The 25,815-nt window shown below is 55.6% G+C and overlaps 5 protein-coding genes across 5 annotated transcripts; 2 read left to right on the top strand and 3 right to left on the bottom strand.

Annotated features, from left to right (window-relative positions):
• Window positions 1-474: 474 nt before the first annotated feature.
• On the bottom strand, window positions 475-1,323 carry GGS23DRAFT_593387 (uncharacterized protein; the record flags this gene model as incomplete). Its single annotated transcript, XM_051518029.1, has 1 exon — window positions 475-1,323. One exon carries the CDS (start codon window positions 1,321-1,323, stop codon window positions 475-477), a length of 849 nt encoding a protein of 282 aa, XP_051375356.1.
• Window positions 1,324-2,075: 752 nt separating this feature from the next.
• Window positions 2,076-9,706, bottom strand: GGS23DRAFT_551409 (carbamoyl-phosphate synth). The gene is made up of 3 exons (XM_051515349.1): window positions 8,797-9,706; window positions 2,694-8,743; window positions 2,076-2,631 (listed from the first exon to the last, which is right to left on the bottom strand). Exons 1-3 carry the CDS (start codon window positions 9,434-9,436, stop codon window positions 2,575-2,577), a joined length of 6,747 nt encoding a protein of 2,248 aa, XP_051375355.1. The 5' UTR covers window positions 9,437-9,706; the 3' UTR covers window positions 2,076-2,574.
• Window positions 9,707-14,863: 5,157 nt separating this feature from the next.
• GGS23DRAFT_602923 (uncharacterized protein) lies at window positions 14,864-18,529 on the top strand (the record flags this gene model as incomplete). The annotated part of the gene is made up of 5 exons (XM_051519395.1): window positions 14,864-15,158; window positions 15,213-16,500; window positions 16,552-16,623; window positions 16,675-16,743; window positions 16,792-18,529. 5 exons carry the CDS (start codon window positions 14,864-14,866, stop codon window positions 18,527-18,529), a joined length of 3,462 nt encoding a protein of 1,153 aa, XP_051375354.1.
• An 845-nt stretch (window positions 18,530-19,374) lies between these two features.
• GGS23DRAFT_551402 (uncharacterized protein) lies at window positions 19,375-20,650 on the bottom strand. The gene is made up of 2 exons (XM_051515348.1): window positions 19,899-20,650; window positions 19,375-19,669 (listed from the first exon to the last, which is right to left on the bottom strand). Exons 1-2 carry the CDS (start codon window positions 19,946-19,948, stop codon window positions 19,498-19,500), a joined length of 222 nt encoding a protein of 73 aa, XP_051375353.1. The 5' UTR covers window positions 19,949-20,650; the 3' UTR covers window positions 19,375-19,497.
• A 1,157-nt stretch (window positions 20,651-21,807) lies between these two features.
• On the top strand, window positions 21,808-24,984 carry GGS23DRAFT_280617 (uncharacterized protein). The gene is made up of 3 exons (XM_051512550.1): window positions 21,808-22,600; window positions 22,769-23,338; window positions 23,401-24,984. Exons 1-3 carry the CDS (start codon window positions 22,358-22,360, stop codon window positions 24,820-24,822), a joined length of 2,235 nt encoding a protein of 744 aa, XP_051375352.1. The 5' UTR covers window positions 21,808-22,357; the 3' UTR covers window positions 24,823-24,984.
• Window positions 24,985-25,815: the final 831 nt, after the last annotated feature.

Raw genomic sequence — 25,815 nt, 5'->3', positions numbered from 1 at the left:
ATAACCGCCAAGGACGGGCGAACAGAGTAGCTAGACGGGTCGAGGAGAGCGCGGCCGCAGATGAAAGGACGAGGAATCGAGAAGCGATCTACTGGTTCGTATAGGGGAGTTAGCTTACACCGCTCAGAGGAGCGACGGCTTCAAAAGTTCCGACCAGGCCTATGCTAATATGTCGCGTACATTCACGTGCCCATTGGCAGAAAGCCCGTCTGAACTTCTCCGCCACCCGCTCGCTACGCACCACTTGGGACTAGCCGCTCGGCACATAAGCCCAGTAAAGCCATCGTAGTCCAACCATCGGAACTTGCCTCCCGTCAAGTATTCCATCCCCCCTCCGATCCTCCGATCCTTTCCCCCTTCGCCGCCCGCCCCCCCTGTCTCCTGCTCCTCCTCCTCCTCATCCTTCCCACCTCGGAGAGGAAGGGGACGGAGGGGGTGGGGGTAGACGCGCGCCACCGCCCCCGGCCCTCGCACCTAGGGCCACACCTCGAATTCCTCCCACTTGCCTTCGCCTTCGCCCTCTTCGCCCCCCACGAGTCTATATAGCCACCGTCGGCCGCGCTCCGGGTCGCTCAGGTCGCACCGGTCGACCTCGTGGGGCACGACGACGACGACGCGGAAGTTGGCCCGGGCTGCGACGTCCTCGAGGTCGTCGATCCGTTGCCCGAGCCCGGGGCCCTCTACCGCCGCCGCCACAGGTCGCCCGGGCGCTGGCCCCCGAAACGTGCCCCGCATCAGCGGGCTCAGGTTGCCAAAGTGCGCCGCGATCTCGCGGTCGAAGCTCCAGCTCACCTCGTCGCCCGCTCCCCGCCTCCGCATCCGCGCCCGGATCAGCGCCGCGGCCTGCCGGCCCTCCTCGCCGCCGTCCTCGGCCCCCGGCGCGAGCACGTACGCGCGCCCGCGCACGCGCCACTGGGTCCGCGCCGCGACAACCCAGAACACGGCCTCGACGGGGGCGCCGCCGCCGGACCCGTCGAGCCGCGGCGCGCGGCTCCCCTCCCCGCCGTCCGCCTCGGCCTCGGCCTCGGCGCCGAACAGGTCCGCCACCTTGGCCGACCGCCGGTCCGTCGTGAACGTCAGCAGGTCGCTGCCCTCGTACACGTCGGGCGGGTTGGGCTCGGCGGCGGCGGCGGACAGCTCCCCCCACAGCCCGCGGAACACGCAGGTGCGCGCGCGCGGCACGTGCTCGACCGCGCCCGCCGACGACGGCGAGCGGACCTTGCGCACCGTGCCCAGCGTGAACTCGGGCGCCGGCATAGCGCGGACGTGCTCGAGGAAGAGCTGCCGCCACGGCGCCGTCGCGGCTACGGACGAAGTCGCCATCGCGCGGCGGTGCTGGTGCCGCGCGGAGAAGCGAGGATGCCGGGTAGTCGAGCTAGGAGAAGAAGTCGGTGCGAGACGCAGGCCTGCGACGCCGGAGCGGCGCATACACAACCTATCCAGGCGATGAGCACAGTGTGTTTCTGCCACGTCCCTCTAGGCCCCCGAGAGCATCAGGGCTTAGGCACGCAGGTACGTATGTGTGTAAGAGTGAGAGGAGAGAGAGAGAGGGGGGGAGAGACTGCGCGTACGTGCGTGTGTGGGTGTGCGTGATAGGGTAGGATCTAGAAGCAAAGCCGAGTTCCTACAGAGGGCGACGGAATGGACCAGCCGAAGGAACGAAGGCGGGGGGTGGGAACAAAAAAAAAGGTACGTCAGGACTTGACTGGGACGATGCGGGATGGGTGATTCGACGGCGCGGTACGTAAGCGCCTCCGGAGGACTCCGGATTTCTTGGTGAAGAAAGGGAACCCGATGTGATGACGTCACCTCGGTTGTCGATTGGGTTCGGAGCGCCCTGCGCTGTGTGAGAGACCAAACCCGATGGTTAGTTGAAGTATCTACACGTATTGCCTACGCGGCGAGCGGAATGCCTGATGCGATAGCATCCCTACGGCATGGGAGGTTGGCAGAGTTAGACACGCGTATACCTATACCTGCCAAGGTACGGAGCCGCTGAGGAGGTAGGTGGTTATCACCCAATGTTGGTACGTGGACGAAACCAAATCAATCTATATATATACGTAAAATGCATGACTATACGGTATATCTACTTGAGCAACTAGCAGACACATATGTACTGATACAATATAATATACATACAGAGCGTACACAACGTACGGGACCTTACAAATACATAGGCAGGTATCCATGTATGCAGGCATGCGTTAGTACATGCCTGCCTACATATACAAATACACCCGTACAAATACATCCCACCCCATACCTAATATATACACATATATAACTATGCCTTACACATAACGTCATTTCACTCATCGGCGGCGCGAGCCATTCAGCATCTAAAGTGTGGTTGTTCCTTTTATCTAGGCTGAGCCACCCCGATCGATCCGCGCACGAGGGAAAGGAAAGGAAAGGAAAGGAAGACAGAAAATGCCGACTATCTAGCGCAACTCTAGTGGCAGAGCCCGCCTCTCGCTCGGGCCAGGCCTACGGAAACTTTGGCGTCTCGGGACATGTTCTCGAGAGGGTTACGAAGAGAAGTGCGGGCCGGCGTCGGGCCGAGATCATCAATCAGCCCGACATGACCAGGGCCAGCAGGGCCATCCGGCAATAGAGACCGTACCGCATCTGCGTCGATACGATTAGCACAAGCCCCCGTGCGCCCATTAACTTGCGCCGGAGCAACTTACCTGTCGGAAGTAGGCTGCGCGGTGGTCGTAGTCCACTTCCTCTGCCACCTCCTCGTTTCGGGGGAGGGGGTGCAGCACCCGGGTTTCCTGCTTCGCGTGCTTGAGCGTCGCGTTGTCGATGCGGTACGAGTTCTTGACCTTTTCGTACTCCTCGAGGCTGGGGAAGCGCTCCTTCTGCACCCTGGTGCAGTACAGCACGTCGCTTCTCGACAGGATCTCCGGGCTGAGCTCCTCCGACTCGCACAGCAGCTGTCCGGATTCCTTGAGGAGGTCCCGCACGTCCGGCGGGAGCGCCAGCGACTTCGGCGAGACGAGCTGGACCTGGACCTGGTAGTGCTGGAAGAGGTAGATCAGCGAATGCACCGGCCGTCCGTACAGGAGGTCGCCGATGAAGGTGATGGTTAAGCCCTGCACGGTGCCGAGCTCCTCGCGAATCGTAAAGAGATCGAGGAATGCTTGAGTGGGGTGCTCCTTGCTCCCGTTCCCGCCGTTGATCACCGGCACTTGGCTATACCGCCTCGCAATATCCATCGATTTTTCGTCGGGGTGGCGCAGTACGATGGCGTCGCCGTAAGACCCGAGTGTCCTCAGCGTGTCCTGAAGCGACTCCCCTTTCTGGATTGACGAGTTCGTCGTCGCGATAGCTACAGTCCTTCCGCCTAGGCGCTGCATAGCGGCGTCGAAAGACGACGAGGTACGGGTTGACGGTTCGTAAAACATGGTGCATAGGACACGGCCGCGCAACGTGCTGAGGACGCCTTCACGATCGACACCCACACGCATCTCCTGCGCTACCGTAAACAACAGGTGGAGATCAGAACGTGTGTACTGCTTCACCGAGAGAACATGTGCCTTCTTGAAGGCCGAAGGTTGCATGAGGAGGTCGTGCAAGGAGTCAACGAAAGGGGCACGCGCGGGCCCAGGTAGGCCGAGCTCCTCCGCAGCGTGGGCGCGCCTCGACACTGGCCGTAGGCCTTCAGTATCGCCATCCTGTAGGCGTGCGACGCTCGTCGGCTTCCCGAGGCTAGAAAGCCGTCGAGCTCGGAGGGCATCGAGAGGATGAGCCGGTGGAGGCATCGACTTGATGGGCGGCGACAAGGGTGTCGGCATGCTACCATGAGTAGACATATCGTTGCCAAGCGGCATGATCGGGAGAAGCTCGCCGTCAAGACATACCGTTTTCCCGTTGAAGGTCACCCTCTGCACAGCTCCGCGCATCGTCTTACCAGCGAACGGCGACCACGAGGCCGTCGTCGGCACGGTATATGGACGGTCAATCTCAACCTCGACAGACGTTCCCGGCTGCTCATGGAGTTCGAATATCTCCTTCGGGTTATCGTATAGGCGTGCCTTGATGTCATCAAGGGTCAACTTGCCTTCCGTGACGGAGGTCAGTAAGAGAGGCAAGGCATCAGCAACGCCGACCGCGGGGTCTGTCGCCGCCTCGGGTTGTACAGCGTGGGCGACCTGGTACGGGAGGCTGCCAATAGAAAAGACATCGATAGTGTCAAGATGGTCCCAAAGCGCCTCCTGGTCTCTGGGTTCGGGAAGACACGTGCAGCCCGGGAAGTCTTTGCTGGTTAAGTACAACGAATGAATAGACACGTCGCAGGTGACATTGAGGCCTTTCTCCTTGCTGAGAGCAATCAACCGGATATCGTCCTTCGTGGTGACGCTCGTAACATGAATGCGCCGACTATGAAGGCTTGCTAGCAACAGAATGGAGGCGAGATCTGTCGTCTTGGCATCCGTAACGATGGGCTTATGAGCTGGCCAAGAGTCGAAATGAGCAGTGACCGCGGCGACCTTGCTAATGTTATCGGACAGGTGGTTGAACGGGATGAAGAGAGACCCAACTTCGCCAGTTACATGGCTAATCTGGTCGGCATTGCTCGAAGTGGCAGAGACGGAGAAATTGTAGTCGCAATAGCCCCCTCTCTTGCTATTCTGCTGGGCAATGTTTAGCGTCCTCGCGTCGGTGATAGAGCCTTCGACACCGACGGGCATGACACGTATCATGCTGAAGCCGGAGGCTATCGATGCCTTAGTAACATCTTGGAGATCATGACTGCCTTGCACGCCGATTCCCGGAACAAAAGCCGCGACGTTGATCAAGCCTGGGAGGACCGCAGATCGATGGCTCGTCTGATAGTCGCGGGTACTGATCTCGAGCTCGAAATGTCTGGCGATAGCCTCGACCAGGATCTTGGCATTCTTGACATTAGTAACTAATGGGATCTGGTAATCCACGGCCATTCGCCGGGTTTGGTACCCCTTGCTCACGTAGTTAGCAGGACGGCGATATTTGTTGTTGGATGGCAAGTTTATGTATAGGTTGATCATGTTCTTGGCCAAATGTTGCGTCAATGAGAATTCCGATCTTTGGTCGTCTTCTTCGTTGCTGAGAACTTCGAGGAACTGGACAGGAATGCCGTGCTCCTGAAGGAAATCCGCGGTTCCTGCAGTGGCAAACAGCTTGTATCCCATCTTCTGTAACTTCTCAACAGATGGCAACATCTCTTTCTTGTCCTTATAGGAGCCGATCGACAAGAGAATGTTGCTTTTGGGAATCTTGAAGCCCGTCGACATGAGAGCTTTAAGATATGCTTCGTATTTATCGATACCGAAGCAAGCAACCTCCCCGGTGGAAGCCATCTCCACGCCCAATACCGGATCGGCACCAGATAATCTCGAGAAACTGAATTGCGGCACCTTTACCCCGACGCAATTTGCCTGCAAAGTGGTTGGCGGGTATTCGGTGAAGGGGATCCCCACGATCGCTTTAGTGGCCATCTCGATCAAGTCAACTCCCATGACCTTGGACACGAAAGGAAAAGACCGAGAAGCTCGCACGTTGCATTCAATAACCTTGATGTCGTTATCCTTAGCGATAAATTGGATATTGAACGGGCCGGTCACGTTGAGCTTGGCGGCAATTTTCTGCGTTGCCTCTTCTATGCGTTGGATCGTCGTCGGCTCGAGATCTTGAGGGGGTAGAATGAGAGTCGCGTCGCCGGAGTGGACACCAGCGTTCTCGACGTGCTCGGATATAAAATGGCCAACGACGGTACCGTCCTTAGCGACGGCATCCATCTCAATCTCTTTGGCGTTCTCTATGTATTTAGTTATCACAACAGGGTGCTCGCGGGAAACTTCGGCTGCCTGCTGCAGATATAATTCGAGATCGGCCTCCGAGTAGACGGTATTCATAGCAGCGCCAGAGAGGACGTACGAAGGCCGAACTAGCACCGGGTAACCGACCTTTCGGCAGAAACTCCGAGCATCTTCGAAACTCGTGAGTTCCTTCCATGTTGGCTGATCGACGGCTATCTCGTCGAGCATACGAGAGAATTTGTACCGATTTTCGGCCCTATCGATCATTTCTGGCGAGGTTCCCAACACCTTAATGCCTGAGCGTAGCAGAGGTAGTGCGATGTTGTTTGGTGTCTGGCCTCCCATGGCGCCGAGAACTCCGCTGGCGGACTCCATCTGATATACGTCGAGAATCGTCTCCAGGTTGATGTTTTCGAAGTACAAGCGGTCTGCTTCGTCGTAATCGGTGCTGACGGTTTCGGGGTTGTAGTTCACCATAATAGTCTTAAAGCCGGACTCCCGAAGCGTACGAATGGCTCTCACCGAGCACCAGTCAAACTCCACCGAGGATCCGATGCGATAGACTCCTGAGCCAAGAACCATTACGCCGTGGTCATCAAAAGAAACGTCGTGAGCGGAAGCATTATATGTAAGATAGAGATAATTGGTATACGCGGGAAACTCGGCGGCGACGGTATCGATCTGTTTGACGTATGGAGTGATTCCGGCTTCCAGCCTCATGCGTCTCACTGCTAGCTCGTTGGAATCCCAGAACTTGGCTAACTGACGGTCGCTGAACCCAAGTCGCTTGCCTTGGAGGAGTATATTTGGTCGTTCGGAAATCTGGCTAGTTGTGTAACGCGCTACCTCTTTGCTGAATCTGCTCAGGCCCATGAGCTTATGTAAAAACCACTTATCAATCTTGGTGAGCTCCCAGATCCTATCGACTGAGTATCCAGCATGCATAGCGTTGGCGATGGCGAAGAGGCGCTGGTCGGAAGGAGTCTGCAGCTCGTCGTCAATAGACATGAGCGCTTTCGTTTCGCCGAAACCAAGATTGTGGAAGTCGATGGCCCGAATTGCCTTCTGAATGGCTTCCTCGAAAGTTCTTCCGATACTCATGACCTCACCAACGCTCTTCATAGACGAGCCCAGTTGCGTAGAAACTCTCGTAAACTTCTTAAGATCCCATCGAGGCATCTTGACGACGACGTAATCCAAGGATGGCTCAAAACAGGCACATGTGACCTTTGTTACCGTGTTCTTGATCTCCTTCAATGGTATACCAAGTCCTAATTTGGCGGCGATGAAGGCTAAGGGGTAACCGGTGGCTTTTGACGCCAACGCGGACGACCTCGACAACCTGGCGTTCACCTCGATAATGCAGTACTCCTTCGAGAACGGATTAAGGGCATACTGGATGTTACACTCCCCGACTACGCCGAGGTGGCGGATGACGTTAACTGCCGTCGTTCGTAACATATTATAATCCTCGTCAGACAGCGTTTGAGATGGCGCTACGACGATAGAGTCGCCGGTATGAATACCGAGAGGATCGAAGTTTTCCATATTGCAGACGGTAATGCAATTGTCCTGGGCATCCCGCACAACCTCGTACTCGATCTCCTTCCAGCCTTTCATGCTTCGCTCGATTAGAACCTGCGGGCTCGCGGCCAGAGCTTTATTGCAGAGGTTCAACAGCTCGGCCTCGTCATTAGCGAAGCCGCTGCCTAGCCCACCAAGAGCATACGCGGCTCTGACGATGACGGGAAACCCAATATCCTTCACGGCGCGCATCGCTTCGTCCACGCTGCTGGCGGAGGCTGACTTGGCACACTTCTCTCCGATCGAGTCCATGCTGCGCGCGAATAACTCACGATCCTCCGTCGTGATGATCGTATCGATCGGGGTGCCTAGCACCCTGACACCTAGTTCCTCGAACTCGTCCTTAAGCTGGATACCAACCTGTAGAGCGGTCTGGCCGCCGAAAGTAACGTATATTGCATCCGGCCGTTCGTAGACGATGACCTTGCGGACGAACTCGGCGGTGACGGGAAGGAAATACACCTTGTCCGCAAGTCCCTTCGATGTTTGGATGGTAGCAATGTTAGGGTTGATGAGAACGGTGTAAATACCTTCCTCCTTCAACGCCTTGATGGCTTGACTACCTGAATAGTCAAACTCGCCGGCTTGTCCGATGCTGAGGCCACCGCTTCCGAGGACAAGTATCTTTTTAACATGCACACGAGGGTGGAGCAGCTCGTTCTCTCTCGCGGTTCCGCCAGGGAACTTGACAGGGGAGCTAAGTAAAGTAGGGTCCCTAGCACAGTCGACGATGGTGTTGATAAAAACGTCGAACAAAAATTCGGTGTCTCGAGGACCGGGAGTGCTCTCGGGATGAAACTGTACGCTGAAGTACGGTTTGCTAACATGCATGATACCTTCATTGCTACCATCGTTGGCGTTTACGAACAGCTCGCTCCATTCATCCGGGAGCGTCTTGGTATCGACCGCAAAACCGTGGTTCTGCGAAGTAATGTGACACTTTCCGGTAACCATACTCGTGCAAGGAATGTTGTGACCTCGATTACCAAACTTCATCTTGATGGTCTTCGCACCGGCCGCTTGAGCGAGCAGCTGGTGCCCGAGACAGATGCCGAAAACCGGTATCTGATTCGTCTGCAACGCCTGGGAAATCTTATCTACGGGCTCCCGCATGAATGATGGGTCGCCGGGGCCATTTGAGATGAAAAGACCGTCATATTGACCTTCCACGCCGGCGGTAAAGTCATAGTTCCACGGACATACGAGGACTTCGACACCCCTATTTAGAAGGCATCTAAGCTGGTTGTTTTTCATGCCCACATCTAAGCACACGACACGAAGAGGTCGCCCCGAAGGATGTTTCAATGCTGACGGCGGAGGCGGCTTGTAGAGCTGAGGCTCTGAGATGGAGACTGCGAGCTGATGAGCCTACTAGCACCAGCCGTCCAACTACAAGAGAACTTACCCTCTGCTACGAGATTTTTCGTGTTGGGGTTTACCCAATCAATCTCATCGAAGCACGCGCTCCAGTCCTTCTTGCTGTAGTGGTTCGTGACACCGTTGACACCGTTGGCGCCGTTATTTGTAACATTCGTCAAGTTTTCCTTCGGTAACAGCATACGACCCAGCATACTGCCTTCCTGTCTGATGCGTTGTGTTAAAGCCCTCGTATCGATGCCATACATGGCAGGGACACCCTGCTCCTTGAGCCATGTCCCCAGGGAGGACTCAGCAAGGAAGTGCGAGAAGTCTTCGCCAGCATAGGAAGACACGACGAGACCGGCGATGTGAATCTGGGACGACTCAAAGTGCGCGGGGCGGTCACGAAGTAGTTCGTCTATGGTGTCTCTAGAGGGCACGCCATAGTTGCCCACGAGGGGGAAGGTGATGACTAGAATCTGCCCACGGTACGAAGGGTCCGTTATCGACTCTGGGTATCCTACTAGGCCCGTCTGGAAGACCAACTCCCCGGCGATGCTTTTATTAGCACCGAAGCTGTAGCCCAGGTAGGAATAGTGGTCCTCGAGGTCCAGGCACATGAGGCCTTCATCCTCAGCGTCGACTATCCGCGCAGAGGCAGGCTGGTGGTACTCGCGGAAGCCCATGTTGAGTTATAGATGGCGCGTCGCAGGCCGTCTAGGCCTAAACCCGGGGAAGGATGCAGGGAACAGAAAGAAGAGGGGCAAAGGGGTCCCAGAGAGAAGAAGGAAGGAGAGAAAAGAGTAGGCGCAGCAGCTAGGAAGCTCAAGAATAGAGCTCTCTAAGGCCGCAGAGTAGTTGAGCAATTAGAATATCATATCGTTATGGCCTTGGTTGACAGGTCTCCTGGAGAAAATTTCTTGCGGCGAATGGAAATATTGTTGTGTGAAGCTCGGGAGAAGAAAAATTTTGGTAGGTACACAATTCAGCCAGGTACTGGCTTTGTAGCGTACCTAGGTAGTTCTAGCGCTGGCTGCGGCGGTACCTGTCAACCAAAAATTTTCTGCTCATTCATTCTAATTGTACTTCTATCTTCCAATGGATCTACCACAGGCACATACCTACATGTCTGCAACCAACTGAAGTGGCTAACCCAATGTACCTCCCCAATAACCTAGGTACCTAGGTAGCTAGGTGCCTACAGGTAGAGGTATCTACCTCCCATTGACTCCTAACACACCCACCCCTTTTACGTACCTACCTCTTGGACTGCCCCCCAAAAAATCATGTTCCAGCTTCTCCCAAGACTTTTGCCAGCCGGCCAGCCAGCGAGGCTGACCCCGATAGCAACAAGATGATGCTACTACGTAAGCGGCCACCCCCCTCGGGTGTTGCTGGGTCCAATCAGGGATAGCCATGACCAATTAAGCCGCGCCTTAGCTGCTTACCTAACAGGTAGGTAGCACGATCTACGTGTTAGAGTAGAGAGAGATCTGCGAAGAGATGCCTGAGTGAATATCGGTGGCAATGTCTCCACAAGGTACTGTAGGTAGGTAGGTAGTACTACCTATGTAGAACACCATACATATCACGCCGAATTAGTACAGGCTGCATTCGAGCCACACAATTGGCGCAGGCTGACTTTCGAATCCGACCTTGGACCGTTTACAACCATGGCAGAGGCGACAGACCAGGGTCCGGGTAGGTAGGTGAGAAAATCTTGTCTTGCCTGGCCAACCGGTGGCTGTTAGCACTTGGTCCCGGTGGTTGTGTTTTATACTACCTCCTACCTAGTGGTTAGCCTTAGTCTTTGCCTCCTACTGCCTCGATCAATTCGACGAAGGGGATTTTTTTTCTTGGGACTAGGTTAGTCCGCTTATCGAAATACTCTAGCGCGCGACTACCTAACATACTCTACGTAGGTAATCACCCACACAGGGGTAGTATTGCCCATCGCTGACTTCAAGGCTAGGTGCCTTATGAGTAGGTATATATGTATATGCACACCTCAGGTTCCTAGTACTATCACTATCAGCCTCCCGTTGATTGGATATTATGACTGACGATAATGCCTTCCTATGGTTCGAATCGACGCTCATTAATACTGTAGGTGCCGACCTGATATATGGCGGAGCTATACCTATGCAAAGAAAGCTGTAGGTAGGTAGGTACCGCGTATGGTAGCACGGCCGGGACTGAAATGTCACGGGAAATTCAACGAGGCGGTAATAATAAATCGGCCGCTAATGGCATCTGGAAGCATATGCCAGATATCTACACTTGGCAAGGCCCCCGTCTCTCTCACCGCCGTCGCGTGGTATATATTTGCTCGAGTCATCGCCTCCCTATTGCTACGTAATGAGTCTTCTACCATACGGGGGGGATACTTCCCATCATTGCCGCCTGGCTTGGTATATGCTTTACCTATTGGGATCTCGGGGCCGGGGTCTTGCCGTCACGGACAACACGGGAAACGTCGGGCAGAATCCGGCCGCCGTCCCTCCTCTATTCGCGGCGGATAATTGGCAATTAGCTTGTGGTCATAATTGTCCCGTTAGATCGGTAAAATGGTCTTGACTTACCCAGATCCATGGAAGTGCTCAGTTTATCTTGCTCAGCCACTCCGTCCTCACTCGCCCCCCCTCACCAGACTTTTTGGTCTTACACACACGGAATTCCCGGTTTCACTTTCAAGGTATAACCGCTTTAGTCTCCCTCCATCTAGGGTCAGGAATAGACGATCACTGCCTGAGCTACCCTAAGTTAACCCGAATTGATAGACCAGGTGCGCAATAAGCCCACAATGTTTGCCGTGACTAAAAAGTCATGCAAGCATTGGAAGTCGACCGATAGACACACGATTTCCACAGTGAAGGCAAGCATTGCTTCCATGTACTCCGGCGATTAGCAGGTCACGCAGCGGAATGGTTACGTGCCCTGCTAACTGAGCGAGACCCTGATGGACTCGACGTAGTAGCTGTAGATGCATCCCCCTTCCCAAGACCATTAACAGCTGACTTTTCGAGCTTCCCCGCATCCACCTCAACGTGGGGTCTCGTCTCGAATTGTATAGGCCACCACCTACTCTACGTCCGTCTTCACTGGCCTTCACGTCCTGGACTGTTAAGTCGGCGGGGTGCATGCAAGATACAGATCATACGTATTTGGAACGGCTCTCCCGGCTGGAGCCTTCAGCATTTGATCGCAGTGCTACCCTACGGGATGGGTACCTAGGTATGATTTTTGCACATACCTACTTACCATCACATGTGTGCGATTCCGCGCACACGCGTACCTACAGAACTACGGAGTCCCGACTCTCGAGGAACGTGGGGTCGAGCTAAGGCATTCGCTTGACATGCCTACACATACATGCCTAGTGCTGGATGCAAGGGAATATGCCCGTCATGTGCCATCGCCGGCTATTTCAGGCCAGACGGTGGCGCGACGCCGGGTCTGTGCCAATCAGAGAGATCAAGCTTGTCGCCCGCGAAGAAGCGGTGAATGGCCTGTGCACATGCGGCGGGAGTGCATCGCCGACGAGGGAAGGGGAGGGAAAAAGACGAAGAAGGAGAGGGAAAAAGGTGAAACTAGTCTGGCGCCATATCTCAAGTTGCGACAAAAACCCGGATATCATCCATCCTACATAGGTACGACCTACCTACCTAGGTGGCTAGCTGGGTGTCTCGGTGGCACGAGAATACGCTAGCAACACATGTTCTCCTCGCTTCTCGTAGACGAGGTGCCACCTGTGTACGTAAGCGTTTAAATGAGGCGCGGTTTATTGTCCGACGACAGCAGCGGGGTTCGACGACAAGCGCACGCTTCCTGGACAGTTTTTGACCCCCAAGGATGGAAGAGAACGAGCGCCAAGGCGGTCGTGGAAGTGGCAGCGGTGCGAGTCGCGGGTGCTACTTGTAGCCCGTGGCACGGACGACGAACGACACCGCTCCTCTCTTACCTGCCATCGTAATAGTGGGAATGCCATGGCGCGGATATGCGTTTCGAAGTCGAACTGCACGTCTGTACGTAAGCCATGTAGCGCGTGTGCATGTATACATCTGTGTAGTGGGGGGCTGGGGTCGTATCGTCGTCGATCATCGTGGTGTCGAGGTGCGGGCGACGAGGCCAATCAGGTGGGCCATCCCGTTTGTAGGCGAGCTTGCATGGGGTGGAGGCGTCCAGTTCTAGCTACGGACGCACACCCGTGTTACATAGTAGCGTACGCGATGATGCGTGTGGAGGTGGAAAAGGTCCGCATATGGATCATGCGTCCATGCAAATGCGCAGTAATCTAGTAAGCAGCTGATCCTGGCACCTGGCCGTCTGGAATGTACGAGCTTATATTGACGTTGGACGAGAGAGAGCAGATGCCATCTGCACTTGACGCGTGCATGCAGGGACATGCCTTCGATTAGGTGTAGGCACCCAGAGGCAGGTACCTATTAGGGGCAGATCTAGGGGCAGCCCGAGAATTGCTTGCGTTGATTAGAGTAAGGTTAGGTACCTCTTCTAGGAGGTAGGAGGGAGGTAGGTAGGTAGGTGTAAGTCCCTAAGAGGTACCTGTAGGCGGGTACGTCTTGTTGGGCCTCGGTGGTGGCGAGAGGCAGTTGCGGGCGATGTGATGCGAGATGCGATCCATCACCTATAGGCAGGCGCGATAAGGTGCGGTGGCTGCTCCCTCCCGTCCCGGTGGCCAATAACGGGTGGCTGTGACGGCGTCTAGAAGCTGAAAGCAGTAATTTCCCTGTACCAGGCGGATAAGTAATGGCGTATCTCGGGCCAGCCAGGGACTGGGGCGGCGTCTGGGTGCGCGGCGACCAAGCTGTTACTGAGGTACCTAACTCCCGCGTAGGCGACTCGAGGGGAAGGTGGCCAGGGTCGCCTATGTAGTGCTACCTACCTACCTTAGGTACCTAAGCTGCGTCTGTACTAGGTGGTGTTGAATCCTGGAAAGTGCATCCCATGATGCAACATGCATGCTGCACCACATCCATTGTGCCTACCGTGGGACGGAGGGGAGAGATGGCGAGAGCGAGGAGGCGCCGACGAAGAAGTCGAGATCGGGTTCTGTGGCACTTCTACTTGCTGCCGGCGTAGGCGACGGCTTCGCTCTGGGCCTGTCATCACCTAGTAGAAATGCCTCCTCCCCTTTTTCTTGGCTTGGTAGCGTCTTATCAGCCACTAGAAGTCGTTTCTCGCCAGCTTCTGCAGCAGCACACACGCACCCACAGCACGCCAGCCGTCCACCACCCAGACGGCCAACTAGAATGCCTCCATCAATCATACACCAACCACGCGCCGGCTAGCCATCCATCCATCCATCCATCCATCCATCCATCTACCATCCATACCGTCCGTCAATCTGACTTCGTCCTTCCGCCCGTACATAGGTACTCACTTGCTCGCTCCCACGCATACTAACTAACCTGCTTGGCCGGCCTCCCTCTAACATCCATCCTGTCCCTCGCGCTCTCGTATTCACACGGTGCTGGTTGCTTGCCGGTTGCTTGCTAGTCACTGATTAGCCGCCGTCATGGAATCCCGTCTTCTCCTTACCTCTGCCTCGTCCTCTTCGTAACGCACTTTCGCAATCCGCCATTCCGCGCCGCCCAGATCTGCACTACACAATATAACCCTCTGCTCCGTTCCACCTGACTCGGCTAAGAACGCTGAAGGGTTGCGTAGGTGTGTCATTCCCGATTGTGATGGTGTGTACCAGCGCCTCCAGCACAGTGGGTAGTTCCACCCGGACTACACCTGGTATCCCTGCTTCCTTTTTTTTATCTGTCGAAATCCCCGTAACCGTTAGCCTCCTCTGCTAATCTCAGCGTCAATGCTAGCTAGCCTAGCTAGCCTGGTCAAGTTCTTTACGTCGACCTGATCATCGTCGTCTTTCCTCCCCCCCCCCCTTCTCGTTCTCCCCTTACCTCGCGTATCCGCATTTTTGCGGTAGATCTCATCTTGTTCTTGTTGTGCCGCGTCACGCGCACTTCTTAGGCCGGTCCGTCAACCCGCCGTAGTCGGCCTCTTCCTTTTCAATTCCTTTCCAATGTTGTTATATCCTTCGTAGCCGCGGGCGTGGAGGTAGGGGGGAAATGGCGACGACGACGATGCCTGCCGCGAAGGAGATGCTCTCCTCGCTGCTGCGGCCGAGACGGTCCGCTGAGCGTGCCGACTCGGCGCGTCTTTTCGATCCTCACCCTGATTTGCCGTCGCCGGGCCCGGCAGGTCGCCATTATAACACGCAGCGGCGCGCCACTGCTGATTTCACTGAGGGGGACGACGAAGATGACGACGACGACTTCGATCTCGACGGCGCGCCGCCGGGGCCGAGGCCGTTTCACGAAGCAGATGTACGCAGAGGCTCTGCCTCTCTTATACCCATATTTTCTACCAATTACTTGGGTATGTTGCTGCCGTTGTATCTCCCGCGGCTGCCAGCCGAGACTGACGATGCAGATTCGTTACCTGTCTACAATGTCGCCCACGCCATCCGCATCATTGTCCAAGCCCGAACCGAGACCACGCTGACTTGGGATCAAATCCGGTCCCCTCAAGTCTCCCAATTCCTCGTCAAGCCCATGCAGCAGCAAATCCGGACCCAGCATTTCAGTCGCGTAACGCTGTACGCCCTCATGGCAAACTGCCTGCAATTTTCCAAGGAAGGACAGATGTATCCAGGTAACGCAGGTACCAGCATGACACGAGCGAGGGTTTGCGAGCTGCTGGCCTTGAAACTCCTCAAGGAATACGATACCAGGGAACTTATCGATGCCCTTTCCTACGATTTCTACCCGCTTCAGGGAGCCCCCGAGACCCCTGGTACCCTCGACACCAAAAATCTCGACGGCAAAGGCCGCCCGGCTGCGGCTCGGTCTTCGACCCTAGAAGTGGCTATCCGTGCTTCGGCCAAGCATTTTCTCGCGCACCCCCTCGTAGTCCAACAGCTTGAGGCTATCTGGAACGGCGCCATCAGCTTCTATTCGTCTCAGGATAACCTACACCGCCTGCCGCCGCCCTCGAGTGGAAACACTAGGCGCGGTTCTGCCAATGTTCAGACGCCTCTGCTCGGGCGACAGCCCGCTAAAGAACAGTCTCAATTGCCCCTCCACGCGATGCCTGTTCGACGAACGGTCAACCTGTACGACCCGCGTCAAGCCTCCCCCTTCAAGTTGTCTCGTCTTCGTGTCCCGCGGTATAGGCAATTCCTATCGACGTGCTCTTTGTTCATCTTGATATGCCTATTCCTTGCGGTCCTAATTAAACGGTCTAGCCGTATCACGGAACTAGAACTGATTTTCTGGTTCTGGAGCGCGGGCTTCATGCTTGACGAGGTTGTTGGCTTTAATGAGCAGGGTTTCTCGCTCTACATAATGAGCTTCTGGAACATATTTGATCTCGGGATTTTGCTACTACTCATCATTTATTACTTTCTGAGAGTATACGGCGTCTTCCTCATCGATCCTCACCACTGGAACGACATGGCATACGATGTTCTAGCAGCCAACGCAATCCTCCTACTCCCGCGCATCTTCAGCGTATTGGATCATTACCGATATTTCTCGCAGCTCCTCATTGCCTTCCGACTCATGGCGGTGGATCTCGCCGCCGTGTTCGTTCTCGTACTGATTAGCTGCTCCGGATTCTTTGTCTTCTTCACCCTTTCGAGGAACAACAATGATGCCCCCGAAGTAGCTTACAAGATATTCCAGATCCTAATGGGATTTACGCCGGCGGCCTGGGACGTGTATGTAACGTATAACCCCCGCTCCTTGACTACGCACTAACGAAGATCCAGGTGGCCAGAATACACTTTCTTAGGCAGGGCACTTCTCGTCATATTCCTCGTCATGTGTCACTTCCTCGTCGTGTAAGCAGACACCCCGTATACTTTTCGAGGATCTCATTTTGACATGGATAGGACGATGCTGATCACTGTTCTCACCAACTCTTTTATGGCGATCGCCTCAAATGCGAACGAGGAGCACCAGTAAGTTGCCTCTCCGGTCCGACACTACGATTACTTACGCCATCCTAGATTCTTGTTTGCGATCAACACCATATCCATGGTAAAGAACGACGCGCTATTCTCTTACGTCGCACCGGGAAACATCTTCGCCTGGATTTTGATGCCGCTGCGATACGTCATGCCGATAAGACACTTTGTCATCTTGAACCGCACGGTCATCAAGGTCACTCACTTTCCTCTTCTATTCTGCATCTTCTTCTATGAGAAATATCTTCTAGCCCCGTCCGTGTATGAGCCAACAGACCTCGTCGAGAACAGGGGCCACCACAGGGGCAGGGGGATCTCATTTACAGACTTCACCGGCCGAGGAGCTTCCCTTTTCAGCCCGAATCCCCGAACACGCGAGGAATCGGTTTCCGGCTTCCAGAAAGATCGCGCTCTGGACGAAGTTTTCCGTCGACCGCCTGATGTGAGCACCATCCGAACGCAGAGGAGGCAGGAGAGGAGGAAGACGCAGACGGCGATCCGGAACTGGATGGACCAGAATGACGATATCGGCGAGCGCCTCTCCCATTGGCCTACGATCGATAGCCGACCAAGTCTTTCACACCGGCGGATGAGCATGAACCGTGACTTTCCTAAGAGGTTCAGACACGTTTCCGAGGCTCGATCAGCTGCGAGCGATCCTGCCGACCTCGTATCGAATAGCGCTTTCCCCGTCTCGAATATAAGAGAACTTAATGGCCAAATTGACGAGCAACAGGCGCGATACAAGGATCAAACGGAGGCTGACGGTGACGACGAGTTTGTGACTAACGACGAGGATGAGGAAGACGACGCTGCAGTTGCCAGCCGCCACGGTAGCAAGGTGAACGTGCAAGCAAGTGATTATTACTTCACAACCCCTCAGGGGCTCCGGCGCGGGACGCTAGTCTCCTCGGGTTCTTCCTCGCATGCCAAAAGCATGACGCCAACGTCACCGAGGGCTAGCACCCAGCCTCGTCACCGAGGTCTCCATAGCCGTACACTGTCTACAAATACGATCCTTTATGCGCCAGAGGAGACTAGCCACCCAGGGCCTAGCTCGCCTTTGATATCTGAGGAGCCTCCGAGAATTGATCTTCGACTAAGGACAGGTCGGTTAGCTACGAATATAGGGTCTTCCACGCCGGGTAGTATACGCTCGCCACGGAAAACCCAAGATGGATCAAGCCCCGCATCGAGGCCGAGACCGATCCCTGCCCGATCGATGCCGAATCGCGCAACCCTTCCCAGCGCCGACCCGAGGATTCGACGAGTCTCTTCTGTCGATGCGGACGTGTCAGACCTGGGTTTTGATGTGCATAACGAATTCGGTGCTGTGCCGTCGTCCTTCGCGACGCAGATGGCGATGGCTACCGGTCAGCTGAAAGCCGTGAGTCGAGCCGGCCACGACCGTGAAGACGCGGATAGGATGAGCCGACTGGTCCTAGCCAGGATGAAGAACTTGGAAGAGGGCATCGCAGACGTCGTCAAAGAAATGCGGGTTCTCAGGAGCACGGTGCCTACAGCGCAGAACTCGGGGGACGACAGCAGCTGGAAGACTGGGGCCAGTGGCGAAATGGCGCCGACCGGCAAGAGGTCTTCGGGGAAAAAGATAAGCCGGTCAGGAAGTGTCAGAGAACGGAAAGTCGGCCCGGGAAACTCGACTCCTCGGAGCCGGAGATCTGACGGATCCAAAGGCAAGGGTAAGGAGGCAGCGAGATTCGCTGAAAGCGAGAGCGAGCCATCGGGGGCGAGTTCGCTAAGAAGAGGAAGCTCCCTTTGAGAAGCTGGTCTCTGTTCGTCACATGACAAGTTTCACCTATTCCGTGGGTAGAGGCACATGCGTCCTGGCGTTCTGGTTCGGGGTTCCAGAAAGGAGCCCCGAGGTCTGGTAAGACGGCACCGAGACGGTTGCGTAATCGGTTAGGATGGGCGGGTTTGACTTTGTATGACTAAGATGGAATTGTGTATGTATATACACGACAGCGATGCTCGTCAAATGCGATGCTGAGCACGTTGCGCGCGCTTCTGAAGGTGTGCTTGCTCTCTCGAACACCGAACTGCCGTGAGCGTGACATTTGTTCGGCATTGCGTATTGTTCATGTGTGTTTATATGTCTATATAGACCTATATATACCCATACGCGCCGCCCTGCCCCTTGGTCGCCGTTAGCTTTACAGGTATCGCGATCCGTGCCTATCGTGCCCAGGATAACTAAATATCATGATTGCCTTGAAACCGTTTTCCCTGCTCACCCCCTCTAAAAGAAAGTCCCGCCCCGTCCGCCAATTGCAGTTGTCCGAGTAATTACGCCGTGTTTCGTCCATCTTGTTTAATGTCTCGTTGTTTACCCATTGCTCTTCGGCCTGATATCGATATACCTATGTTTTCAGGAGGCGAAGGTGGGGCCATCCGTTCAATTATCAAGGGTTTCCTCTTTTGCCGTTTTCCCCCTTCCTACTCTAGCTTGTTGTGCTTGAGGTGAGTATACCTACGTGCCCGCCTTTCCCCTTCGCATTGGGCTTTTTTACTCAGCGTGCGTATCGCTGGTGGCAGATGCATATCGTGTACTGTTCCCTCCTCTATTTCCTATTTCTAGGGGGATTCTTCTCGACCTCGTTTTTATGTCTTCTTCTTCTTCTTCCTCTTCCTGTTCTTCTTCTTCTAATTACGCCCGATCGAATTCCGACCTGGGCCGCAGCCGCCAATGGTGCGGCAGGAGGCGGGGGGGGAACCAGGAGTTGGTTGCTCTCAGATGCCGCCGCCGCTGCGGTCGACGCTGACGTAGAAGTTGGGCTGGTCGGGGGACGAGCGCTGCTTCTGGGCGAGCTCGTTGCGGGTCAGCGCCGAGCGCTGGTACCGGACGGCGGCGACGAGGCCCGCGGCGACGACGGCGGCTGCGGCCAGGCCGGGGTGGCGGGTGCTGCCGAGCACGCGATGTGAGCAGGCGGAAGCAGGGGGGACAGGGGGGAGGGGGGCGGCGAGCCTGGGCCAGGGTAGGGGTAGGGCAGTGAGGCGAGGTGAGGCGAGGAGTGGTGTGGTGTGGTGCGATGCAAATCCGCTCGAGCTACACAAAACTGGAGCGCGATACGGTGAGGAAGCGAGGAGGGATTGTGAGGCGAAAGAAGAAAAAAAGACTCGGAGAAACTTACATGTAGAGACGACCTCCGCTGACTATTCGAGGTGGCTGGGTGCGCTCCATTGTGCTAGTTTTCGTGACGGATTCCTCCCTCGTAGCAGGCGTAGAGGTGGGAGACGCAAACCTCGAGATTCTGATGCTTGGTGGTTTTGTGCTGTGCGCGGCTCGGATATGTATTCTGAGACACGCACCCGGGGCGGGTTGTCGGATCTCTTAGGAGCTGGAATGTGTTTTTTTTTTTGGGTGTATTATCTACCGCCGCAGACCGCTGCAGGTTTCAAGGCTAGACACGCGACAAGGAGGACAAGCGAGACGACGCCTTTGCAACGCGGAAGAGGGAGAAGCAGCCGAGCTCGAGGAGAGGGAGAAAGAGTCTTAGAAGGCGTGAGATGCAAAAGCAGATTCACATAAACCGGGTTGGGGGGTCGGCAGCCAGATATATATATGTCACGGAGTGTCGAGAGTATAAATACGTGTTCCAAGCATCGTGGATGGGGAAAGGGAAGTTTTTTTTTAAAAAAAAAAAAGGTCAGGCCTGCTCAGGACTCGACTGACCGCTGTCTCCCCCGGCTTACCGCCCGGGCGCTATACCTATATATATACCGATATGCCCTATCTATATATCATCACGTATCCACACGATAAAGAAGCGATACACCACCCCGGCCGCGCCAGGGCCGGTCTAGATTCCCCGGATTTACGGCTAGCTGGGCTGCTAGCGGACAGACGGCAGCGAGCCAGGTGGCGCGATCGGTGAGCCCCAACGAAGCCCTAACGCGAAGTCGGAAATGGGAGGGGGGGGAGCACTCTTACGGGCGCGCCCGCTTGGACGGATGGGGGCAAGGGGCACGCGAGCGCAGCGAACCAGCGAGGTGGAATCGGATTGGGGGGGAGTAGAAGGCGAATAGGGGAAATCCCGGCTGTACTTCCCATTTCTGGTGTATGTATACGTGCATACCTTGGTAAGTGCATAACGCCTGGTAAGTACATAGATCTATTATGATTAACTCCGTTAGGCAGAGGAGGGTCAAGAGTGGGGTTGGATGGATCGTGCGACCTCATAACCGCCCACCTATCTAACTGGGTACTTTAGGTAGGTACTTAACCTACCTACCTACCCAGGTACCTACCTACCTCCTTGGTAGAGGTAGTCGCCTGACCGGGCTTAGGCAGGCTAGACAGGGAAGCGCCGGTAGTTGGCTTGCGCGAAGGATACCTGCGTATGTTATTCGCCTGCTCCCCGTCGCCGTCGCGTCGGTGCCAAGTCGCGCTGGGAAGCGGGGAGGGAGCTGGGGGATGCTGTCTGGGGTAGGCAGGTAAGTAAGCCGGAGCTGGCTGGGTGTTCTCGTAGGTCGTACTGCTCGCCGGCTTCTAGGTACCTACCATACCTTGGGGGTAGGTAGAGGTAGGTAGCTAAAGCAGCGCGTCCTGCGGCCAGCCAGCCCACCATACCTAGCCTCTGTCCTCCCAACGGCGCAGGCAACACGCGCGTCCGCCCGGCAGGCTCGCTAGCCACCGCCGTATCTACAGCCAATGCGGCCCCAGCCGGACATGTCGATGCCCAGCAACTGGGTACCCGTCTCCTCCCCCGCGAGCAGCGACGCATCGGCGTGCATCTCCACCGCACGGTAGCGCGCAATCGGCCAGCCCGGAATTGCCGCTGCTTCAAGGGCGATATAGGGCTGGCGGCGCCCGACGGGCAACGTGTATGTCCATACAGCGCGCGCAGACGTCTGGCCTGGTGCGAGATGCCGCCTCGAGCCGTAGCAGAGTGGTAGTAGGAGTACGCCACCTGGCTTGAGGTAGGTAGGTAAGTATGTACCTATGCAACTGAGGTGTGTAAGCATCATGCGGCATAAAGAGGTATGTACCTCTAAATCCAAGCACCTAACCTGATGGAATAACCGTAGGTACCTCTTAAGTACCTACCCACCTACCTCCCTCCCTCCCTCCTCTCCTCTGTCTACGATATGACGGTATTGTACGTGGGGAAATAGGTACCTACCTACCTACCTATCTAGGTAGGCAAACGGAGAGGCAGACAAGTCGGCCAGGACGGGCGGCCAGCACCGAACCGAGCCGCAACAATAACAACCTTAGCAGGAGGCGTAGCCACGACTTTCTCACAGCCTCGCCGCCCCCGCCTTCGACTATATCCCCAAGGCTTACTCCCCTCTCTAGCTCCCCTTTTCAACTCCCCATCTCCCGCCCAGCTCCCTTCCTTTTAATCCTACCCGACCTTGCTCTTCCCATGTCTACTCTGGTCAAGCTTCAAAGACGAGAGGCGTCTTACCCGTTACACACGGCGAGTGGCGAATAGCTACCGGCCACAACCTCCCCCCCCCCCCCTTTCCTGCACGAGCCTCGCATCGTAGCCGACTATCAGCAGCAACGCAGCTAGATAAATACCTTCGTCCCTTTCAGAACACATCCTAAACACGAACTCAAGCTAGAAACCTACCCGTGTTAGCCATGACCTACCCGAATTCTCTCTCTGGGTCGGCGAGCCCTCCCTGTGACGACTTCCAGACCGGCGAGCCGGCTAGCTTGCCTACTTCGCCTGGCCAGTGGAGCCAGCTCGATAATATCATCGGCGGGCTCCTGGATAAGCGGCAGGATCTCGACATTAATGACCTCCTTCTCAGTTGTAATAAAGGCGACACCCTTGTCGTCGTCAACTTCCCTGCCAACTTCGTCGATTGCAAGGGCGCTGCCGTAAGTTGACTTTCCAGGCTAGCCCTCGAGATCGCCTGGGTTCCGCCGAAAACAAGCTCTTTGCACAACCCTCCCCACGTCCCCCATCCGTGCGCGAGATGAAGTGGCTCTGATGCCACGGCGAGTACCTCTTTATGCCGTCCGACTTGAGGCTAACACGTACTGTAGTGGACCTCGAAAAGGTTCTTGGTTGATTCTTCGAAGCTCCTCGGGACCGGTTCCAGCGTCTTCGCAAACCTCCTGTCCCCGCAATCGCAGACTCGTTTTCGGAGGAGGATGGAGAACGCCGGCGAGTCGCTCTCGTGCGACTTTGTCGTCGATCTTACGCCCCCAGACGAAGGCGATGAGCTGGCAGCACAAATCATGGAGCTATCTCTACCCGTCGGAGTCAGGGACTGGTGGATATCTCATGAGAGGCTTGGCATATCTCCCGAGCTCGTCTCGGGGCATGACGACCACTGCCCTCATCACGACGAAGTCCCGATAGACTGCGAGAGGTGTGAAGGCTACGTGCCGAGCAACGCGCTGCCTGATCCTGTAGTCCAGGGAACCTTGGACCTGGACGATATCAAGATGTCTCCTCGGAGAATGATAGAAGAGTACTGCTCTGTACGCCACAGAGCCAACATCATCCGCCTCGTCTTAGCTATTCAGGGGTACAGTCTCGTGTTGGATTCTGCGCCGCGTGCCTATACGGTATCAGGGGTCGCCAGCATGCTGGATTGCGCGAGCGTTGCTGTGAGTCGAAGGACGCCTACGGCGATCGCATTCATGACTGCAACTAACCTGGGCGACTTCAGCGAGATCCCATATGTGCCTGGCTCATGGCGGAGCCGAACAGCGACTTCATCGATATCCACCCCGAGGCTGCTTTGAAGATGGCGTGGTCGTTGAAGCTGGCCGATATTAGCCGAGCAGCCTTCCGCATTCTCGTGGTTGAGAAAGCTCTCGGTGTCCTTTCCACACGGCCTTGCGACGATCAATACACAGTTTTCGGCCGCCCTCGCGAAGGTGTACCCGAAGCACACGATACAGCCATCCAGTACGCCTCGTATAAATTTGCCGACCGGGTTCGAGGAACGTACAATAGCCTGTGCGAGCACAGGCCCCTAGATGTGCTGGATATTTCCGAGTACCAAAGACTGTTGCGAATTGGCAGCTGCCTCATGGATGCCATCCGTAAGGATTCAAATCGGCTGGACAACTCTCCACTGCGAGAAGCCCTCGACTGCCAAGAGGCGTGTGTGGACGGTCTTAACGAATACATGAGAAACTTGGTAACACTAGCCATGTCACCTATGGATTACGGTCCACAGCACCACCTTGACCAGGATCGCAGGTGCTATGTCCCCCGTAGTCGATGGGCCGACACTAGGGCGGTATATCGTGGGTTACGCCGTGCCCAACGTTTGCTCATCCCGGAGTTCTGGGAGAGTCTCGATGTGAACGTAACCAGGCGCCCAAGCGTACCAGTCCGCGTGTGTCGGCTGATGTATGATTTTAATACGAAGTTGGGCTCCGCATTAGAGTGCATCCCCTCCCCCCTTCTTGAGCAGCATAATATTGACCTACTGCGGCCCCATTTCGACGTATCCCGGTTTATTCAAGACCTCACAATATCGCTTCATACCCAGTACCTAACCTGGGCAAGACCAACAGTGGAAGTTCCACTCAACAGGCCGACGCTGAAAGTTCCGCTCGGTCGAACGAGGCACTTGGTTCTGGCATTGCTTGACGACGAGTTTGACTACCTGCCGCTGTGGGCCGGTGGGCTTGACGACGGAACGGGCGGCGCCTTCGAGAGTAGCGTCCCGGATGCGGAACTAGGACCGGTAGGCCCGGGCCCGGCTTACCACACAGGTATTACCGTGGCGACGGACGTCTCGAGCATCTGCCAATCTGAGAAGACTCTGGACAATTCCGAAACCGGGACCTTGACTGTCGGGAGGTCCCTCGCCGCCGCGCTCTCCAACGCCGAGTCCAACGTGAGGCCCAATAATGTTTGGCAGGGAGTGACGCACCCCGAGCCCACTCAGGTCACCCGCGCTCCTCCCTCTGGCATCGCCGATGACGAGACGTTGCAGGAAAGCTGGATTAACATCTCGGACGACGACGACGTCCTTGATGAAGATGACTTCGATTCCGACCAGGACGACGAGAAGAACGGCACGACTGATGACGAGGACGTTTGGTCCGAGGTGGAAGCCCCCCTGGGAGTTTAGGGAACCGACGAATTACACGTGAATAGGCCTGTCCACGTCCACTATGTCACTGGGTCAGCCAAGGGGGTTGAATAGTATAGAAGAATGGCGGGGGCTAACGCTCATCGACGCGCACAAGATTATCTAACATATCAGATATCAGACGTGATTAGGTGGGAGGGAGGAATTTATATTACGCTGATCTAAGGTCCACTAACCGTAAGCGGAGCATGCATGGTTTGGTCTAGGGAATCAAGGCAGGGGGGATGAACGGATGGACGTATCGCGACGGCACATAAGAGGACGACGGTAGAGAGTGTCGAACGAGAGAGTTCTCTTGCTTGGATGAGGATCCATCCAATGCCAAGATATAGGCGAAAGGGCACCGGGGAAATTTGGATTGACGAGAAGAAAAAAGAAAAAGATAAAAAAACAAGAGGGTGGCAAAAGCAAAAGAAAAGAAAGATAAAAAAAAAAGAAATTAGAGGAATAGGAAAGCGGAAAGGGAGGCGAGAGTTTGCGAAAGAGGCCCTAGTCAGTTTTGTCACTTGGCAATGTTACCCATGCGCTCGTGCGTGAGAGAGAGAGAGAGAGAGAGAGAGAGCGAACGAGAGAGCGTATGAGTAAGTAAAGTAGGCAGGCAGATTGGTCAGGTCAGCAAGAATTTGCTGCCTCTTACATGGCGGCAAATACCTTTGGCTTCTCCCACTCGTGCCCACGCCCACGTTTTCCCTTCTCGCGGCCCGGCACCGATGGACATTCTCGCGATGTATGCGAACGATGAAAGGGGAAGATGTTGCTGTAGAAAAAAAACACGCTGCCAGGCCGGGATGCGAGCTGCGTGGGTCTAGTGTGTATGGCTAAGTGGGCTTGTTCTCTGTAGGATGAGTCGTCGTCCTAGCTCCAGTGGTGCTGTGCTGGGAGTGCTGCGTAGAGCCGGAGTTTATAGGGGCAAAGCAGTAGTAAAAACGAGCAGCAGCTAGAGTCGAGTCAGCTTAACCAACCACGGGTAGC

The sequence above is a fragment of the Durotheca rogersii genome (assembly GCF_024521655.1).
Source record: "Durotheca rogersii strain YMJ 92031201 chromosome Unknown GGS23scaffold_3, whole genome shotgun sequence".
Lineage (NCBI taxonomy): Eukaryota > Fungi > Ascomycota > Sordariomycetes > Xylariales > Xylariaceae > Durotheca > Durotheca rogersii.
The sequence above is the reverse complement of the archived record's forward strand: the minus strand, read 5'-3'. Positions and strand labels throughout refer to the sequence as shown.

Coding starts and splice junctions, on each gene's coding strand:
- GGS23DRAFT_551409 (XM_051515349.1), bottom strand. CDS start 9,436: ATGGGCTTCCGCGAGTACCACCAGCCTGCCTCTGCGCGGATAGTCGAC. Junction 8,744..8,796: donor GAAAAATCTCGTAGCAGAGG/GTAAGTTCTCTT, acceptor ATCAGCTCGCAG/TCTCCATCTCAGAGCCTCAG. Junction 2,632..2,693: donor GCGCAGCCTACTTCCGACAG/GTAAGTTGCTCC, acceptor GTATCGACGCAG/ATGCGGTACGGTCTCTATTG.
- GGS23DRAFT_551402 (XM_051515348.1), bottom strand. CDS start 19,948: ATGGAGCGCACCCAGCCACCTCGAATAGTCAGCGGAGGTCGTCTCTAC. Junction 19,670..19,898: donor AGCGGAGGTCGTCTCTACAT/GTAAGTTTCTCC, acceptor CGTGCTCGGCAG/CACCCGCCACCCCGGCCTGG.
- GGS23DRAFT_280617 (XM_051512550.1), top strand. CDS start 22,358: ATGACCTACCCGAATTCTCTCTCTGGGTCGGCGAGCCCTCCCTGTGAC. Junction 22,601..22,768: donor TCGATTGCAAGGGCGCTGCC/GTAAGTTGACTT, acceptor CACGTACTGTAG/TGGACCTCGAAAAGGTTCTT. Junction 23,339..23,400: donor TGGATTGCGCGAGCGTTGCT/GTGAGTCGAAGG, acceptor GGGCGACTTCAG/CGAGATCCCATATGTGCCTG.